Here is a 22,485-nt window from a genome sequence, read left to right as displayed (position 1 = left end):
CACAAAATCAGCTTCTGCAATATGAATTATTTATTTCAAACATACTCGGTTTATACATCAACCAGACGGACCACAACATACCATTAAATGGAAAATAACATGTGTACACAATAAAGCCAAAAAGTGGTTATGAACGTGGGAGGCAGTAGTTAATAAACTGAGGGACAGCAAATCGTATAATAATAAATTATAGGTTAAAATAAAGCTTATAATAAGAGGAATATAAATATACATAATCTAATTATGGAATAGTTACACCATAAGAATATATAGATAATATTAGTCAATCAATATGTCTCAGAAGTTACTCGTGATTTAATCTTCGATCGGATATAACAGCCAGAGTAATGTCAAACAATACTTTATTTCACACAGTTACAAGCAGTCACGTTTAGTGAGTTCGGAGCAGAAATCAATAAGCGGAAAGGAAATCACATATTTAATAGTAAGCAAATTAAGTACATGTTTACCAACACTCACTGACGAATCACATTTGCATTTGCTACCACACATCAACACTACGCAAGTTTAATACAGACTTTCTTCCAGATGCTAACGAACTCAGTAAATTCAATATAGATCTCATAACAAGCGCTAAGCCCTACGACATCTCTTGGAGTATGTTACTCCAACGATAACAATAGAAATCAGTAAAGCCATCGGACAAGTCAAGAGTGCCAAGGTAGTAGGACGAAACACAATGCCAGTTGAAGCATTGAAGTCATATACGGTAGTAATTGCAAAGGTGTTATACGATTTGTTTAATATTAGTTTGTAGTAAATACTGAGCTAATACGGACCTAGAGCACGAACACCTTTAAGATATTAGAAGGGGTGGTAATAGTTTCCTTATTACCCCTAAGTATTGGATCATATACAAAGTTATCTGAATCTTATAGTGATCTAGATGGACCACATTGCCTAAGTATTGTAAATTAGTATCAAAATCTCGAGAGACTGATAAGTTCTTTAAGTAATGAAAGAAAATAATTGTCTCTAATAGAAGTTGTCTGAAAAAGTAGGACGAAAATAACATATTCAGAAATCCCTTGACAAATGTCTGTTTTTTTCAGATGCCCATCATATAGTCTACCAGGTGAATAAGTCACTTGGTATCAATAATTTGTTCAGTTATTTGGATACTAAAATTAATTACTAAAATAACTAAAATTCTCAAAGTGAGAATCTCACCTTTACATCAACATTTGGAAAGATGGAATCCTAGACGCCGAGAGGGCTTACAAATCATTTCTCACGTATTACAAAGTAAATATTTGCTCAATTTATTTTTTACTTTAGACATTTAGCATCAAAGTAATCAGCTTATGAATCCTTTATGATTTGTTAGGCTAACTAGACATTTATTAAAGTTTTTGAATAAACCAGTTCATTTAGTTTTACTTTTGTTAATCTAACGCGAATAAAATTATTCCTTTGTAGACACACAATTGATTGTATATGAATAAACATTTAAGGTGAATATTCGGACCGAATTATATTAACGGTGATGATCTGGAAACAGAAATTTATCATCATTATTTTATAAAAATATAGGTAAAGTCAGGGTTTAGGAATTTGAAGACTCTTCCTCTATTCACATTATCACTATCATAATCAGTTTTATTTAAGGAAGGGAATAAGCTTGTATGAATGCAAATGTTGGATAACACGGTGATTGAAATAGCGGAAAGATAATGGAGAATCGGTACTTGGATTTTCTGGGACTCAGCTGATGTAAATCTCTACTTAGAAGGAATCTATATTATTTCTTTAATTTGATTATTCACTAGATAAAATTCTTAAAATTTAGTCAACATAAATTGAATAATTCATTTTTAGAAGTACTTTAATAAAATACCAGCTATGTCATTTTGTGAATAATGAGTGTTATTAAAACGTAGTTCCTCACTACAAAACGTTTTGTTCATACGTGCTGATTTTGAGAAAGAACGGAAAATTAATAATCGTTTATTTCACACATATAATAGGTTTTTAAATTGATTTTAAGTGTGATTCTTACACATGTGAGCGACAGATTGTATAAGCATACAGCCATATCTATTGAGTGCACATGTCATGTGACATATTTCTAAGTATAAGTATAAACCCAAAATAAGCGTGAAATAAACATAACCCTAAAAGTATTCAATTAAATCTCATTACCTATTTATTTATGATCAGGAATTGTAGTGAACGGGAGTAGTAACCGTGCTTCAATAACACCAGAAGAACGAAACTACAGAGGAGCTGTTGTAAAAATTCTTCACTTTCCTACCAAATATTTCGTTTTCATGAGAATGCAAACTGAAATATCGATCAGCCTCTTAATGATCTGCTGGGACTTTAAGTCGTAGATGTCATCAAAGTATGATAAGAGATATATATTTCACTCGACATAGAATACAGAACTACTTAACTGATTTCATTAATCACTCTAAGACAATTTTCATCAAATAGATTTTTTGACCAAATGGCCACCAGAAATTCATGAATATCGGGTGTCATCTTGATTATACATTGATGAACCCCAGTATTATGTTCAGTCCTTAGCCTAGAAAGTGGTCCGTTAGACAGTGATCCGTAAACACGGGTAAAAGTGACTTAGCATTGGTAATCTAAAAACTAATCTGGTGGGTAAATACCTGAATAGACCTATGTTTGATGTCATGAAAATTTTCATGAGAGGGGATTTTTTCTTCTGAATTACCTTTAATCCTCTTTCAATGACTTCAGGTTTCTCTCATTATTTACTGTGATATTATGTACTGATGATAAGGTTTCAAAGATGAGGTGAAACAGAATCGGTTGTAATTGTTATAATATCAAATATAAGCAACTAGGTTTGCTCCATAAAGCGAAAGCGTGGTTTATGTTCAACACAAAAAATATCGTTTTCACTGCATAATCGATTTATTTTAGTTAGATTAGCTGAAGAGAGATGGAAACTTATCTGTTCTAGGCGACAGAATGAATGATTGGAAATAATGTACGAAACTACACTGTAAACACATCTGTATTCCATTTACATTGAGTTATATATACTGTTGTGAATAACATTTGTATTTTTTATGTTTAATTATTAAAGTCGGGCATTTGAAAATGGTTGTTTCTTTCAGAAAACTCTTAACATCATGGTGATCATGCACATTTACGAACTATACTGTCAAGTGTCGCACTTTTCCAGTAGCATTTAGCTCCCAAATGTAGTGAGAAAACTATTTTAATTTAAACATTGTCCCGCAAGATTTCTGAGTTACCTTGGTTGATAATCTACTGGAAAGTTATTCAAGAATTACAAATTCGTTGTTAATATTCATCGTAGTTACGTTGGATGACTACCCATGTCATCTGGTTATTGACAAACTGAGTTATTACTGTTTGCCGGCATCTGAGTTCTACTGTCTGTATTTAGTTTGTATTTCATTCAATTACTGTGAATCTCTACTTCAACTCAAATAAACTAATATCTATTCAAATTACATAGTATTATGTTCAAGATATTCACCTATCTTTTTGAGTCACGTTAAATAGTTTCTTCCACACACATTGACATTGTGGATTAGAAGACCGAACGAAACTCGAACAGGCCAATTCCTGACAATATAAATAACGTCCTGTATATATTTTTTTCTGTGTATAGATTATATTTAATATATTAATACGTTAATTTTTGGACGTATTAACTTTATCATTATTTTTGGAGTTAATATATTCTTGGTCCACCACATTACACCGGGAAAATTGCTGAGTTGCAAATATTTTTTGATAAGTCAACAGAAGTGTTGTTTAACTAATTTCTATAAGAGCTTGTATAATATGAACAAATTTGTTGTACTGACCGTTTGTTTCGAAAGAACTCATGATAGGAACTCTTAGTTCTGAATTGAGACAATTATGAATACCACGTTTGAACAATTAGCAGACCAGTCGAGAGAAAGTGGGAGACCTGTTCTGAATTAAGTGTATAAGACTCCACTTTTAAATAAAAAAGAAATTTTTGATTAATTTGTGGCTATATGACCCTATAGGGAGAAATGGGTGACATGGTGTAGAACTTTGCCACGATTGATAAAGCGTATAAGATGAAATTTCAAAGAATCCATAACATTCAATAAATTGCATAAACTCCGTCCAGAACTATAGGGAGTTTAAGTGCTGGACAGCCTGTAACTTATAAAATAAGAACATGCTTAAGCAAAAAGGCAAGTATATACCGTTTTTCATAATGATTGTCGATACATAATTTGTTCGTTTCAACAATAATGAAATATCCTTAGTGTCAGGAAAGCCAAATGCAAGTAACAACAAAATACTTTTACTTTTAAGGGAGTAAGAGTACTATCGGCAAAAATTCGATATTTATCAAGAATTTCGTAAGACATACATAGATAAATTCATGAGATTGAGTTGATTAATCAAGTTAGACAAATTGTGGTACTATAGTGGAACACAATCAGAAGGGATAGAAGTAGACCAGTTGTAGAAAAATTCAATAAGGCATAAAAGTGGAAAAGAATGTTGACTTTACCAAACTATGGATTTTGACAGTAGTAGACAAGAATTTGGAATATGTTTCGATCACCCCCATATTTCTGGCCTTCCTGAAGGCTTGCTAAAAGCCTTGACAACACAAATTAGGAAAAATTACGTCCCATGAGATTGATTCCAATTTTCATGTAGATTACTTTGAATGGTTAGTCTGTTTTTATAAATCAAATGCTTTTACAAAATATCAGCAAGTGAATTTGTTGTTGAGCGTCTGGTACTTTCACTCCTGTCCTTAGGAATGGGACGGTTAAGCGTTACGTGAAGTAGTCAACGATTTAATGTCTCGACGAAAGAATACGTATCGAGCGTCCAGTTTATGTAACTACACAGCAACATGTCAAAAAATAAATGCCAATTTAGTTGATCAGATACGATATTTATATTACATCAGTTTATTTGTAAACACAGACTGACCAGAGGACAACTACCCAATAGTAGCAGTAATTATTATTACTATTTATTCTCACATAACAACTGTATTATACGAGGCATGCCAGATTACAGACAATATTAAAATGTTACGGGATTTACTGTAATGAGTTAATCAGTTAGGTGGATATGTGTTATAACTTGTGGTCTGAGTGCCCTGTTAATGGCTAACGTAATAATACCGCCAATCAGAGAGCAGTGAATTATCGATCGGGCCAAGGACGCGTGAAGCGGTATGAGCAGTCTAGAGTCCTTAATAGTCTCGCTTCCTGTCTAGCCCAGCCAGTTCAGTTCAGAACACCAATCCGAGCCTCTGCGATATGAATCATATATTTCAAACATACTTGGTTTACATACCAATCAAACAGACCAAAACGTACCATAAAATAGAAAATAACATTTATACAAAATTTGGCCAAATGTGGCTGTGAATGTGGGAGGTTGTGATTAATAGACAGGGCATAATTCAAGAATGGTAAAACGTATAATAATGGTTCATAGGTCAAAATAAAGCTTATAATAAGAGGGACATGAATATGAATAGTTCAGTTAATTAACAATTATACGATAAAAATGTACGTTTAGTATTGATCGATAAATGGATCCAAAGTAACCATTCATTATGCTAACGAGACCTAACACAACTCCCCTTTTTTTAAGATCCGGCCTAACACATTGTTCATAGAAACAAGTAGCAGCAGGCTTCTAAGGATCCGGTCTTTACTAGGAATAGATCTATCAGTTGTCCTCCATGCACCAATTTGTAGTACAGCCCGTCTCATGAATTCTGTATGATGTTGACGATATTCTCAACTATACCACAGTATCGAAGAAGGTTACTTAATGTTCTCCTATCCAATTTGTCGAATGCCTTCTCATTGTTAAGGAAGGTGATGTATAGTGACAAATCCCATCCTATTTACTGCTCAACAATGATCCATATTGTAGTGATTTGGTCTGTGCATGACCGGTCCTTACAGAATCCAGGCTGTTGACCTCGCAGTTGGACGTCTACTGAATCTTTTATTCAGTCCAGTAACACTCTGTTGGGAACCTTCCCTGGTACTAATAGTAGTGTGATGCCTTTATAGTTCTCACACTTGCTCAGATCTCTTTTCTTTTGTATCTTGGTGATGTATCCTTCTTTCTAGTCTATCGGCACTTGTTCTTCCTCCAAATCTTTCCGAATAAAATGTGGGGCATCTTTGAAGTTACTTCTATGTCTGAATTCAGTGCTTCATCTTGTAAGTTGTCTAGTTCTTATGCTTAGATACTCTTGGTTTTTCTGATAACCATGCTGATTTGTTTGATTGTCGATGGGACAGTATCGATAGGAATGTGGTGATCTCATGCGATGTCAGTTTTTCGCTTTGATTCAGGTCTTGTATGGAACTTTCGAATTTTTCATTGGTCATAATCTTCAATTCTTAATTTCCAAAGGCACAATTATTAAAATACCAAACTGAAACAGTTTGAACTGAGAGATGTACGAGGTAAAAATTATGAAGAAGCAATTTCAAACGAAAAGTAAAGTTAACATAACAAAATTACAGTGAAAATAATACTTCTTTTACTATACCATCAACAGTACAGCTTATTGGAAATGCGACAATCATGAATTCGAACGAAAGAGTGAAAACAAGTCCTCCAATGTTAGGGAAAATATCGCAGAAGCAATTATGTTTGCACACAAAGAAATTAAAACCCTCATTATTATTGCTGTAGACGCATTGGACCCAGCAATCTGAGCAGTCCTACAACGATATCTTAAAAATACACTTCAGTTTAACCTGTAACGGAAAGAGAACGATGAAGATCCCTCCACAACTTTTTAGTTGGACAGTATTGTTATTTATTTGTGTCTTCTCTCTGTCGTGTATTTTAACCTTTGTTCAGATCTCGTTTAACCGCACCTTTTATCCTCTAGTCCTCATCATCTGAGCATTTATTATGTGATTTTGATCAAATCTTACCTTTTGTTACCTAATTTTCTATTGCATGTTGCCGGACTATTGACAGTAAGGTCGTGTTTGACTAGGCTCTGGGTCACGGCGTGTTTCAGTGCATGACTGTTAACCTTTGACTGTCTGCTTGGGAAGATCGCTCGAATCCCTGCACATAGATATCTGATCACATCTTGTTGGGAATATTTTTATTGATTCTAAGGTATTGAACGCTTTTGTATTAACTGTTTTTTTGTTGTTTAGCACGTTACTTTTTGTGAGAGAAACTATTGACTGTATAATACAGGCTGTACCTTTTTAGGTATTTTGTAATTTTGATATCATTTGTTCTATTTCCTAAATTAGAACCGTTTAAATTTAGCACAGAGTTTGTGTTTTGATATAATTTAATACGCATATCTCAGAAACGCTTCGTATGCTATACAGAAGAACGTAGTCTGATCTAGTCGAATGAATTTTGGCTTGTCAGTCATGCGTTCAAACCGAGTACTAGCAGTTTGGTCGTTACATAGCCATTATTCTCAGAGCGATTGGTAGATGATGAATCGAGGTGTGATATCTTCAGTTGGGAACTTTTATTCATGTTTTACACTACACTGTTTAAGACTCGTAGATTTTGTGAGATTTGTGTCGAAATCTAGTCTAATAATGCCTGCTTGTCATTGTATAATTGCTCATAAAATCTCACCTCAATGTCTATAGTATCTAAGAGTAGTTAATTTTATATGAACGTTTGAAGAACGGGTTTTGGCAGGTGATAGAATAATATGTCTCATATAAAAGTCATGGAGTAACATGGAGTATACCCATGTTCACATTTGCTGACCTTTAATTTTTCATCGTTTTGTAGTAACTCACGTTTATCACGAGAACACGACTGGTTTAATAAAAACAATTATTATTATAACCAACTGTACCAGTGTTTGTTTTAATGTGCTTTTGTTTAACTGTGCTAATTATAGCCATTTTGTGCTTCCATTACCTTCCATCATTGTTCCGCGGTTTTTGGTACTGTTCGCACGTACTCCTGTCTTCTGCTTCCACTTGTACCATTCCTTGACACGACCTCGGTATTCGTTCAATACCACGAGATCGCCAACGAAATAAACCTGGTTACGTTCGATCTTCGCCTTCTGATTTACTTGGCACGTGTTTCTTGGTAGCGGTGTTCATAGTTAATCCCAACTCGACGCCACGCTACAGTCTAATGTAAGTCTCATCACTTATCGTATGGTCAGCACTAAGGATCATACAGTTAGTATCTGCTCTCATCGCAAGCCCGCTCTCTTCACTGACCGCAAACCTCTTACCATGTCGCCATTGCTAACATTAATGAGTTTAACTGTCGTGTAAGTGTAGTAGGTCAACTTTGGCCTGTTTATGCTGTGCATATTTGATTTACGCTATTATTGGTCGGAATACTTATACATGTAATCTGAATGTGTATGTAAGTGGTGCAAATTGGGCACCAGGTTGCTTGGTATCTATGTGGTTGCTTCACAGGATTGAGCTGTCTTATACAGATTGTGGCGTTAAAGCTTATATGGTGTCTAGTTCTCCTGTGAAGTGGGATTGAGCTGTATTGCTATGGTTATAAAGTTTTATCCAGGATGGTGTCTGGTTCTCCTGTTAGACGGGTTTGAGCTGTATTTTCAGGGTTGATACGTGAAAGTCTGGATGGTGTCTGGTTCTCTTGATAAGTGCCCTGACCCACAGGGGTATATTTTGCGAATAATATTATGTGACAAATGTACGGCATGGATCACTTAGTTATGGGCACGCCCCTATTTAAGCAGCCAGAAATCTAAGATGACAAGACCCAACAAATACCTCTTAGGATACTTCTCAACTCCTGACGTTTGTTTCTATCATATTCATCTTGATTTGATAGGGCAGAGATTCAAGGGAATATTCTTATATCTCAAAGTTTCTGGACCATGGCACCGTTTCACATTAGTGGGTTGTGACATGTACTTATATCTCCACTTTTATTCTCCTGGACGACTGGGAAAACGAAAAACCGACGATAAAAACAATTATTCGTGGTTTTCATCGTACATTCTTATTGTAATATCGTACCACATGACTTCTTAAATCAGGGAAAGACTACCAAATGCTGCTTAACATAACAAGCTATTGAAAGAGTGTTTACTAATGTCAGACGCTTTGGGTTTTGAGATTTTGGCTGGTAACGTGGGGTGTAGTAGTGAACAAATCCCAAGATTTATAGTTCTGTAGGTTTCCGATGTTGATGGCCAAGTCCTTATTTTTACTGGACATACCCTATCTCAGTAGTTATTCCACAGCAGATCACCATGAGTCACATAAAGTCATACATTTGTGTGGTATTTTAAAGTGTTTGAATTATTATTCGAACTAGGAACCCTCGAAATAGCGCATTTTAGATCAAACACAACTAGGTGGGCACAAACGAACGTATTGTATTGAGAATTCAAAACTAGGGGCATATCAAGTACAAATGAATTATTAGTTTATAAAAACGCAACAAATGACACAACCACCATATCTTAAATTGGAATCTAAGTTACTGTACTCGATTGTGCGTGAAGATGGCACAGGTATTCAATGTTTGACAACGCTTTAACCAGTAACACCTAATATGAAACGTACCCACCAAGAGAAATCAAAAGACAGAATCGAGGAGATTGGAAGATATATTTGATGTGATATCAATATATCGAGAATCGTCCGATCTAATCTGGCTAGCGATTGCAGTAAATGTTGAGCACGGCGTTCCCACACGTGATCTGATGCGGATGCATGACCGAGCGCCTTCAGCTAGGTGAGTCCATTAAAACATGTTGTCACCATCCAATGTCGAAAACTTACAGGGCTATTTATTTTGGGGATTTAATTATCGCTACATACGTTTTCTCCTTAGGTTCATTGTATGTCTGTCAGACTGTACACTGGATAGAGACAGTATATTATCTTAAATATACTCGTCAGTATTAGAATTAAAAATTGAAATCTGAAAAGACTCAACTGGTTCCTTCACTTGTATCTGATCAACACGTCAGCTATGTGCACTTGAATAATTGATACCTAGAGTTTGTACCGTAGATTTCTTGACATTCTTTACCACAATCCTCTTGACTATTTGAAGATCATTTTCACGACAGTACGCAACGTTTATAGACTTTAATCACTACATATTCGAGCGAAGAATCCTACTTTTTAATAGCTATGATGGATTCTCTTTCTTTAATGAATGTTTGGCATTTCTATATCGCAATAGAAATGTAGCTAGTTTCCTCTCCAGTTCATCCTTGAATGGCCAATTTGTGTCCAGTAATCCTCAATACCGAGAGGTCAGCAGAGGTGCCCCACAACGCTAGAATTTAAGGATATCTAGCTCTTGAATGCGATAATGAACACTATACTGTATCTGTCTACAATAAAGTCATGAAACAAACCAAGGGATGAATTTAAACGCTTTTGAATATGAACATTATTTTTTGGAATGGTGGATAAAGATAAATGATCGTTATAAACACCCTAATTAATGGGATCTAAACTAAATTGTTTAGTACTACTTGAAGCAATATGAACAGTAGCTTCGTTTGCTGACTGAATGTGTCCTACTTTCATATTTAAAACATTTAGCAATAAGAAATGGAGATGAATTACGAAAACGAAATTTGCCAGAGGATAAACATTTACCAAACTTGCCCTCACCTTTGTGGTTTGCTTTGCGATTCCTTGTTGATCATCATTAAACAAACGCGAGCTTGATCGACCGTGAGATTGTATTTCATCATGGAGACTAAGCAAAGTGTAAGAACGTTTCGCCGGCTGGATATCAAGTTCATTTATTGCTTCGTAATTGATAAGTGTATTTCTGGCATCTTGTAGAGAATAGTTAGGCATTTTAACAGTTATCTTTTCATATCTGGTATGTCAATTCTTGAAATCAGTTGATCTCGCAGCTGCACATAAAGTTGATCACCAAAATTACATTTGGCAGCTTGTTCTGCAATTCAAGGATGAATTCACTAATCTTTTGGTTATTCTGACTAATCATCTCATGAAATTCTGCTCTCTCACGACATTAAAAACTAGTGTACTTTATGTGATTTAATAATAGGTTCTTAACAGTTGCATGGGGATGCGAAATAGGCTTTTCTGGAAATGCCAAAGTTTTCATTAAACTGTAGGATTCTTTTAAATGAATGCATGGAAATGTGCCACAAGTTTACCATCTTTCACACCTTTCCTGGCGATGCTCCTGATTTCGAACGTTTCCATATACTTGTTAAACACTTTAGAATTTTAATTCCTGCTCAACTGTTCCATATAAGGTCTAATCCCAATGTGATGCTTGGAAGTATTTTAATTACTGTATAAACCAGTGGATCTCGAGATAGTGTAACTTACAGTAAATAGGTCTATGTGGATGCAAAGGAATGAATTGTGTTAGAATACGAAATCAGATGAACGTCAAGTATCATTAATTCGTGCAAACACCTCATTTTGTCTCAAAGGTTAGTCAGTCTAGATCATATACTTGTCAACGCACCGACTATCTACCAAACATAACCCTGAACTTCATTCCTGGCTTCTTGTTCGACTGAGACTAGTTATAAAGCTGTTATCAACAAAGGAATTTTTAAGCCCTAGATAGTTGTGACATCTTCTGATGCATAGCTGGGATCATTTACCCTAGGATACTTCGATAAATCGAGAACGAACTGGATGAATAATAAAGTTATTTATTTTGGTGATTTCCCCAGCTTTACAAATCTTATGCAGTTATCAAAGATCTGACGCCTTCATCAAGGTATAATATGAAACAGTTGACGCAATCCTCAGGTCTTGTCACCCTAATTCAAGAATAAAAAATTGAGATTGCCTATTGAAACTTTTCGGATTTACTTTAGAATGTTAGATTTTAAAGGTTATTTTTTACCCGCGTATTTTCAATAACATAGAAACGTGTAAACATTATGAGTTTAAGTCTTAAAGGTTCCCAAATAAGTCCATGCAAGTCAGCAGTTAGCGGTAGTCGTTCGACCACAAGAATATATAATGTAATTTGTACAATGTTTTGCGTTTAACTTAACCAGGCTTTGGTTTTGAATAATTATACTCTAAAATTCATAACATGTCAGAAGATCTTTCGTTTGCAGCTATTCTCAAAATATGTTTTTTCATATAATAACAAGCAAAAAAGTAAGAGGCAAACGTCTCAGGGCATCCGGAGAAACTTTACAGATACAGTTGAATATGCTACATTAATTTTGCATACCATACTGTGAATGTATTGAATTCTATTTGATTCTTGAACAATATGTTTGAAATAAAGTGTCTTCTTGAAGTTCAAACAATGTGTTAAGAAGTTGGTCTTTAGGACTAACAGTTAACGCCTCAATAATTAACTATTTTTATCCGACTATTTTGTTCTCGAATTTAGGATGTTTAAATTAAGGCTTTAATGCAAGATTTCAGTCTAGACTGTCAATTTAAGATTTGCCTTTAGTCGTTTTTTTCTAGATGAATGAACGCACAGCGTTGTTATCATCGTAATTGCGGGAGTTTGTGCTGATAATAAAATTTGCTGAGTGAGCTATTTTACAGCAACACGTTTTTTGTGAAGAAAAGAATAATCATATTTATCATTTGAGCCTTGCCTTTTGTCGTTTCCTTAATCGACCACAGCAACTTGTCTATATAACTTTGGTGTATGATAGCTGACACGACAAATTTTGATTCCACTTTCCAGGTAGACTAATGATGAAGGCATACTTTACGTTTGATTTTTAAACTTTGCAGTATGGGATAGTTCAGGTGTTTATAAACGAAAATATTTCGGTTAAGTTTCTTTACTGGTTAGCCTAATGAATTTACCATGTGCAACAATATCATGCAATCAGCCACAAGTTTTTTTATAATCTGTTTTATGCTATGAAACACAAGCTAGTTGTTTCCAAACTCATTTCATCCATCGATTTTATCAAGGTCTTCGAAAAAAATCGTTGCATTCCAGAAATGGTTGTAAAGCATTAAAATTTGTGAATTAGCAAGCTAACAGATATATATCTTAATAAGCCACTGTTTACGATTTGTAACTAAAATCTTCAAGTATCAGTTTGATAAATTGAATAAATGACTACATCAGAACAATTCTAGGTATATTTCAATGGCAAAAGCAAAGGGTTGTAAGTGCATAATAAAAGTCATAAAAACTCATAACAATTAGCACTATAATTTGCTGTACATAAAACATGTGAGTCAAACAGGAATTCGTCTCCCACTATAATTTTCGTACTGACTTCTTTATATGAGAAGTTCATATCATTTCGAGTTGCTACGTAAATGTAAAGTCGTTAGAATTGCTGCTACAAACAACTCATAAAATAAGCATAATTTATACTCGCTCTTCAACACGTTTTAATTACGACTCTCATTTACTTTGAAACTCTGTTGTGTTATTGACCTTTGATTACTTTCATTAAACCTGACTTCAGTAACTGGTAGAAGTTCTCCATTTTTATTTTTACGTATGACTTTAGTAATATCATCAAGGAAGCACAGAGTAGTCTATGTACATGTTCACATCTCAATTTTTCTTTAACAATAGCTGAATACTTGATAATATTTTATCACACTTCAAAACGTCTATTCTTCTAATAAATTTACTCAAATCATCCATCTTAGCTACCTCATAATTATCTGCATATACTCCTGTATTTTCAGTATGTGTTGTTTACTTGTTTGATGATTGAAAATTGCCTGTCCTTTTTTAAACATTCTTAACTGAAATTTATCGGTCATGATTCACAGTGTCTATTTTTATCTGAAGTCAGCTACGATGATGTTATTTGGGATAAAAATAAATATCACATTTTTGAACCAGTGACCTAACAGAATGGGACAAAATACAAAGTATTCTGTTTTTAGCTGTACGGTTTTACAAAATTATTGTAAAGCACTGTAAGTTAACATGTTTTTAATAATACCATTGAGATGGGATAACCTTTGAATTTTTGTTTATTTTCCCACTTAATCGTCACTGTTTATTTTGTAGCAAATCTTAGATCCTAATTATTATATTTTTTCGCGTCAAAAGATGTGACAACTTAGGTTGCGTAGCCTATAAACCATGCCCCTTTTATCTCATAAATATATCGCATATTTAAAACGTAATGCTAGATTTTTAAAGAGGGTGATGTAAAACGTGCATTCAAATCCATGAAAAAACATGAGTTTTCACCTCTGAGCAGCAGGTTTGTAACCAAGATCACCTTAGTTCCTGTTCAAGTGAACTATATGTTTCAACGAACTAAAAGTAGATGAAGTGTGAGAAGTCCGAATGAAGTATGACGTAGAATGTTATACATAAAACTATAACTGGTAACTGTCCTATGCACATAAACATCTATATTTGAATATTATTTCATTAAATAATAAGTTTAAAATTTTTACTTTAGGACAACTCTCGAACAAGAAATGTGAGAGAGATTATTAGAAGCAATAAAAATCCTTTTCGAGGCCCAGAAGTTTCTTCTAGTACTTCAGAACCATTGGTTGAGCAGAAGTTGGAATCCCCTGACAATTTAATTACTAACGACGATGAAAACCCGCTCATCGATTTCAATAACACAATTCACACCGATTCATTAACATTTAGGAGAGACAAATGTAGTTCGTGGTCGAGTAACTCAAACGATAAAAGTGTTTCAAGATGGCTTGAAACACATTTTCATGACCAAAACGATAGTGATTTTATATGGGACGGTCAACATGACGTAAGTGGAAATCTATCTATCTGAACTAAAAATATTTTCAGTATATGGTTGTAGAGACTGTTGAGTTTTTACTGGGGTCATGAACCGATCGGTGTTGGACCATCATTGAGAACCCAGAAGCACTAGAAGGCTGTTTTGTCAACGCAGTTTAATTTCATTTTGCATTTGATTGCTTATACAAAGACGTTATAATAACTGAGGCCTTCTGCTTGATCTAAGCAAATTACTGCCTCACTCAAAGAGCCTAATTTATCGTAAAATAATGTTGGGTTAGATTTATCAACGATTTTGGATTTTGGTTCCTATTTCACAATATTTTAGTTGTCAGTGAAAGTTTGATTGAACTATGGCCACTCATAAATGCCAAAGAGGTGATATTTTAAAATAAAAACGTGCATAGATTTTAGGCTTCTTGTACGTTTTGATAAGTATAATTTCTTGAGACGTTGACAAAGTCACTACACTACTCTGTGCACACAACTGAACGTTGGCAAACGATAATTTTTGTGTATACTGTGAACCACTTCGTCACACACATCCAACAAACTTGGTAAATTTTCCAAAAAACTAATATAAAAAATATTGCTCTTGGGAGGTAATTTTATGAAAGACATCGTTTTATGAGCTTTCAAAAATCTGTATCTTTATGAAAAGTTCTATCTGATTTCTAGTTATAACTCTAGTATAGCCACAGCCTTTAAATTTTTTTGTAAGCAGTAAGTTTTGACACTTTTGGTGATGACATGTCAAACTGTAAATGGAAACTATTAAAACGGACCTGATACTTTACTTTGCCGTTGATTAATAAGCGTTCTGGCCCTGTTATACTGCAAATTAAAAATCTATACAATATATATTCGTTCGTAACCTCAATGTGAATCTAATGTATAAGGAAAGAACTTAATAGTTCTATTCAAAAACGGAGAAGTAAGTGCTTTGAGTAAAGGTTGAAAAAATATGTAAATAGCTTAATTTCTTCCCAGAAGAACAAGTGAAAGACCAAAACTCATCTATACTGTATAAAACATTTTTAAGTAGCTAAACCACCATGACAACCTTACAGTTTTCAAAAAACAAAGAGCAACCGAATCAAAGTGGTAGAAATGGTAATTAACCTAACTGCTACACCATATTAACGTGTTATGTCCTTATGATTTCATAGTGTTAATCTTATATTTATCCATACAGTTATGTTTTTCGGTAGCAAAACTTTTTGAACACAGCTTGATTGCTGTTAAACAGTAAGATATTTGTTTCCTTGATTTCAGAAGTGTTGAATACTAAAAGATAAAGTATTTCTTGTCAAAGTCCGTCGTGATTCAAAGGCTTTTTCTCACTATATTAATTGACATGATTCATAGTTACTTATTTCATTATTCCCAATGTTTTTTGAAGACAAAAAGTTCGTATTATCTCTTGCAAAGTACTTTTAATAAAACCTTTAATCGGACAATCATATTCCTTAAATTTACGAGATGGAGAAATTAGATTTGTATTTTTCTTCAAATGTCTAGAATTCTGTATTCCTATAAACCAATCAATATCTTGACTGTTATAAATCCGGGAAACTTCATTGCTCATGCTGCAAGATTTTATATCTCTCTCAAGGCTTTTCGGGACATTAAGTGTTGATGTCACTTTTGAGAGACTCTAGATTATGGTGATTTATCAAATAGAATATTTAATCAAATCTTAATTTTAAATTAAGAAGCCAAGTAAATTTTTCCGTTTATAATCCGTGAACACTTTAGAAGATAAGAATTTCAGTCGTTAAAATAATAATTATTTATTTATTTAAATTTCTTAATTCGGGTCGTCTAGAAATCCATTTTTCAAACAATTTGTTTACTATACGCTCAGTAAACGTGTATGAATTCTTTAAAAAAATAAGCAATATAGATATAGGTATTTGTGTTTTTAACTATTTGTAAAGATGAAGGAATATAGAATTTGTGAATGCTCATATTTATCATGAATTTCACGATTTTATTCAAAATAACAGTTGAAACATGATAAAAAGTATCAGGGTAGTCTTGACTGTTTTTCCATAAGATAAATATATTTCTTACTGTTAATCTGTCAAGGTCTCAAAAACCGAATACGTGTGTGATAAAATGATGTTAAAGTGACTCTTGTTTGTAAGATTTTTCATCTTTCCTAGTTAAATGTTGTAGCTAATACTAATATTTAATAAATAATGCTTCAAATAACATCTAGCAATGGTGCCTTTTCACAACGGAGGAGGGGTTAGATAAGGTCGATTCTAGAAATGTCACACCTCACCTTACCCCACGGATTTCCGTCTCCGGCAGTGAGGCTATTAGAAGTGTGGAGCTAACTCGCCACTAATTCAGCTTCTTTCTCAAATCCCTCAAGAATAAATGTCCTCCCACGATTTGTGCAATCGGGAAGTGACGACCACACTCATGCTTCTATCAGCATCCAAGATCATCTTGTTGACGATTGAATCGCTCTCTCACCTCTTAATAGTTCTTCTATCTCCGTGACTAACCCCTTTGATTGATCTGTATCACCACGCGCCACTAGTGTGAATGATTTGAGTTAACGAAATATTATTTCCAGTTTTTTGAAACCACGCTCGAAACTGCATGTTGGAGCTTTTAATGTTCGAACCTTGTGTCAGACAGGAACACAGGCTTGTTTAAATAGAACTCAAGAACCTCGCGTCATCGATATGTGCTGCGTTTCCAAAATGCGGATACAAGATCCACGTACAGTGTTGTAACGGTAGGATTGCTCGTCTACACGGATGGGACGTTAATTTGCCTCAGACGAATATCTACACTAGATTCCCTCTCAGCGTCTGTTTTATAGGACTTTAACACAACTCAGACCAAGAACACGCGATAAGCTTGACTAGAACGCGAATATATTTCCATGCCAAAAACTGACAGCAATCCTTCATCAATCACAGTAATAATAAGGGTAATAGAATATATAACTCATCTAGTACCTGTCAGACTATCTACTAGTCTGACTAAGCAAACAACCAGTCATTACCATCCTCGCCCACACATCATATGGTCATTCATTTGACCTCACCTTGCCAATATAAAGGACTGGCATGACTTACTCTTCGAGTATCTGGAGACCCCAATGCTACTTCCCATGGCTTCGTAGGTGCAGATATGGCATTAAGTTCAAAAGCGGAACACGTTAAATGTAGGCCGATAAAAAACCTACGTAATGATCGTTAGCAGTGGTGAGTAGCGAATGCAGAAGAGATGGAAAAGTCAGCAGTGATAGGTAAAAGTAGACAACTGTTCAGAATTATGAAGGAAACAAGTATTTAGATGTGGTTGTTGGTGAAACTGTCTCGGAAAATATGGGACTATTATTCACTCTCAATCCAGGAGCTTGAACTGATGGTCGGAACTCTTTACGGAATAGTTTAACTGGCCTTCAACCACATCTCAGTTACTTCAGGATCGACTTGCGTCATCGTCTGAATGAGTGATAGAGACTGAAGTAGTTGAACACGTAAACCGCTTCACTTATCTTGGGAGTTTCATGAGTACTGATGGTCTGGTGTCTGACAAAATCTCGACATGGAGTAAGAAGGCTCGATTGGTTTTCTCCGACTTGCATCACATGTGGCGTAGGTGAGAGATCCGTCTTTCAAAAAGAGGGGAAGTTTACTGCGCAGCAGTTTGCTCTGTTCTACTTAATGGATGTGAAACATGGCCATTAATATTAGAGGATATTCGTTGGTTACTGGTGTTCAATCGTAGGTGCCTACGAGGCATTGGCGGAGTATTTCGGGACCACGGAGTAAGCAATGCCTGCGTTAGGAATACAGTACTAGTTAAAGATGAGAAATCGATTGATGAGGCAGTAAATCTTTATCAACTGAGGTGGTTGGGATGTGTCACGTATGCCCAACCACCTCTTACCTCGACAGGCGATATTTTCGATTGTAGGAGCATGCTGGAAGAAAGCTAGGGGCCACCAAACCAAAATCTGGTGTAACCACTGATACTGTTACTACCTCTACTATTCTGGGATTCGTCCTGACAGTCATAACTCCGTGTGCTAATGGGGTATGGCAACTTGAACCCGTGTAAATACGTACAAGTTCCACCTAGTGACTTGCTGATTATGTTTTACAAGATGGTAGGAGACATCTATTTAACAGTAATCTGTTCCCAATATATATGGTACAGTTGAAGCATTGTGTATAATTGAATTATTTTGATTGTGTAATGGTGAAGATTATCACATCATTCAAAACTTACAGCTTATTATCATTTACATTTTTATTTCATAAACTAATAATTGCCACATTAATACATTTGTGACTAAATATCTGTAAGTATTCCCAATTCGTATGGTTTTGAAATGACATTCATCATGATACGTTGACCCGTTCTTGCTTGTTAAAAATAATGATAATTATATTCACCTTATCACATACCATAAGTTTGGTCACAGTTAAGAATTCTTAGTTTATTGCGTGCAGTACTGCAACATAGTCTTCGCCTGTATTTGTTTAACTCGCAAATATTCAAGTAAATATGCAAAAGACATTTTCAACGGTTGCCATCCTTCGATCGTATTCATCCACGAACTTTATGATCAGTTTAGGTCTTATGGAATTTTTTCATCGCATTCTAGATTCGGCAGATGAGTTCCAGTGTATTCGGGCCTCGTCCCTACAAAGTACAGGCAGTTAAAAAGTACCAACCACCGTGATGGTTTCGCCTGAATTCCACTGCATTTAGCTTCATGATAGGTTGTAAGCTTTTTACAGGAGCGATTAGTTCCATTGGGTAGTTAAAATACATGCTGAAAGAAAGCTAGGGCCCACCAAACCAAAACGTGTCGTAATCTTTCCTATAATCACTGATAATATTACTACTGTGGTGTGTGCTACTGATGTAGACAAATATAAGTAATATGTATCATCAATTGAAAATGAAATGCCTAGCGGCATAAGGTTAAGAATTTCAAAAAGAGAAGAAGACGAGTACATAGAATGATTGGTGTGGAAACGAAGTAACAACCATGTCTGGGATAATTGATTGACATTTTGCAAATGAAGTATTTACTGTGTGGTTCACAGATTTGATTAAGAAATTCTGTAGTTGTCCGTCTAAATGCATTTGGTTGTCCTCACTGTTGTTCTCGTTCACTCCACTACCTTTACTATTCTGCGATTTGCCCTGACAGTTATAACTCCGTGTGCTAATGGAGTGGGGCAGTTTGAACATGTGTGAATAAGTACGGCTTCGACGTTGTGACCGACCGACTCAACGGAAAATTTACATGTACTCTTTATGCTGAGTATTATAAAAGATTTCTTATGTCATGATATTCTCGAGTACTTAATAACCTTCTTTGTTTGATTATCAATTACTTTGTTAGAATGACATATTGACACCATGCTCAGACAAAAAAGGTGAAGACTTCAAATGTGGACAAAATTTGGACACGATAGGGGATAGTTTAGACTTGAATATAAATCCAAGATTAGGAAATATCTGTATGGATTTGAACGAAGTTTCAGGTGATGATGGTGATTTACAATACACAGATATCAATGAGAAAACAGATACTCCACCTCCATGTTTAGTCAGACCTTCATCTAATTCAATCAACACTGCACGCCAGATAAGTGGTTTTAATGATGAATGTAAGTTTAGACAGATGATCCTTTTCGAAAATGAATGTATTAATATTTTGTCGTGTGATTATATATTTTATTGACTTTTAGAGACTTTTGTTTAATCCCTTAATTATTTAAGGATTTTCTCTTTAGTTGAAGTTTAGTTTAAAATTAGGTTGTTAATTCACGTATTTTGTCTCTAGTTGCTCAAAATGAAAGCCTTTTCGTTTAGTTTTCAAATTTATTTAATAGATTTCTGCGTTTATCTCCCGTGTTATTTTACGCAGTAGTTCGAACTTGGTATTTCAAAAAAATTTAAGTTTTCAGAATAACAATGTAATTTTGTTTAGTATTTTGTATTGCAATTAATGAACAGCTGAAAATTTTATCTAAAATTATCCTGCAATACTAAATGCTTCAAAAGAAAAAAAAGCTTATACTAACATAGAAAGCTGAAGAATTTGTACTTTCATGCCAGTGAATAATTACAAAATAGCCTGTGATAACAAGGAAAGTTCAGTGTTAACTCTGGGATGTCGTTTGTAGGCTGAGTTGTTTAGTATATTCGTTATCGATCTGAAATACATATTTCGATCCTTTTGTAGTATTAGTGTAGTGAACAAGAACACCAGTGGGGACAATCGAATGTATCTGACACAGCATTACAAGACTTGTTAATAAAATCTAACAATCATAAAGTGAATGCTTAATTTGCAAAATGTCCATCGATTGTCTCAAAATCACTCAGACTTCATTGCTCTAGCATTTTCATACTAATTACAACCTGTTTCTGTTCTTTACTATTCGATCCTCTTGTTTCTCTGCTGCCAGACCTTCTGTTGACGACTAACATCATATACTACTTATGTCAATATAAGTAGCACACATCACATTAGTTTCTGCTAAAATAATTGGAAGATGTGAAGTTGATCTTTCGAACTCAGTAGTAACTAAAAAAACGTTTACATTCAGAAAGCTTATTACTATAAAACTGATCTGTTGAAGGGATTAATGGTCACCGGTATACTTTTGAATGATATCTTAATCGTCTCTAGTAAAATTTGATGAAATTTATGAAGGAAATAAACATTTATTGTCACTGACACATTTGTTTTCGACAATCTAATGATGGACAGCTAGATCCTGGTTTAAAACTTTCTCATTATTCGACCATTAGCCTTATATAGAAAATATTTAGTTGTTTCAGATAGGACTTTGTGTTTCACCTACATTTATTTTCTAGTAAAACTGATAACCTCAACTTCGTATGATGACAATCGACGTAATTCCGCAGCGACTGTTATACAAAAGTTTTGGAGACTTCATAGGAGAAGATATTTAGCAGCGGAAGCCGTAATGTATCGTCTGCTTGACAATCAAAAACGCAGATTAAGTAAACAGAACATGAATAATGGACGACCCATTCATTCAGTTCTACAAAGTCGTCAAAATGAGTTAAAACAGAAAAGGAAACAACAACACCAAAATGCTATTAAAGTTGGTTTTCTTTAGTTAAAAGCAATGTTTTGATTGTTAAAATGTTGATTTTACCATTTACGTACAGGGACATATTTGCTTTTATCTGTTAATAACTGCTGGTTTAGCAATATCAAAATATTCATTTGACCAAACCTGAAATGAAATTAGATTCGAGTTTCTTCTACACTCGAATACGTCAATTGTAATTTATCATAGGTCTACAGGAAATAGTCACACACAAGTTCAATAAATAAGTAACTAAGACTTCTGAATTTAAAAATGGAAGACGTTTCACAATAAGTGGTGTTCTTTTCGAAAGTGTGTGATCGGTCAGATAATTATGACAATAAAATATTTATGACCAATTTTACAATATATGTAATACGTGCGTGAAATCAATGTGACACCACTCAGTTCGTTTTGAAAAACAGAAACTTTATTAAAAGTAAATACAAGTACCATTTTAGAGTAATCACCAAAATAATTCATTTACGTTCTATGGATTTGTTAAGATTCATTAGTGTTTTACACTGTATCATTTTGCGTCATTCGATTTTGTAGTCCCAAAACAATTCTCGGTGGATAAAATTTTAAACGTCATATCTTTCTTATAAACCATATTTTAATAGAAGTTTTAGGAACATAAATTTTTATTTCAATGCTTTGTCAG

At 34.4% G+C, this 22,485-nt stretch overlaps 1 protein-coding gene across 1 annotated transcript in view; it reads left to right on the top strand.

Annotated features, from left to right (window-relative positions):
• Positions 1–13,643: 13,643 nt before the first annotated feature.
• The window catches only part of AZI1 (Centrosomal protein of 131 kDa), a 38,225-nt gene continuing 29,383 nt past the window's right edge, over positions 13,644–22,485 (top strand). Inside the window, exons 1-4 of the mRNA XM_051208645.1 lie at positions 13,644–13,895; positions 14,393–14,710; positions 20,096–20,363; positions 21,580–21,833. Coding sequence (XP_051071280.1) covers positions 20,216–20,363; positions 21,580–21,833 — 402 coding nt within the window. The 5' untranslated portion in view covers positions 13,644–13,895; positions 14,393–14,710; positions 20,096–20,215. The remainder of the gene's footprint in view (positions 13,896–14,392; positions 14,711–20,095; positions 20,364–21,579; positions 21,834–22,485) is intronic.

This window comes from Schistosoma haematobium, chromosome ZW (assembly GCF_000699445.3).
Source record: "Schistosoma haematobium chromosome ZW, whole genome shotgun sequence".
Lineage (NCBI taxonomy): Eukaryota > Metazoa > Platyhelminthes > Trematoda > Strigeidida > Schistosomatidae > Schistosoma > Schistosoma haematobium.
The sequence above is the reverse complement of the archived record's forward strand: the minus strand, read 5'-3'. Positions and strand labels throughout refer to the sequence as shown.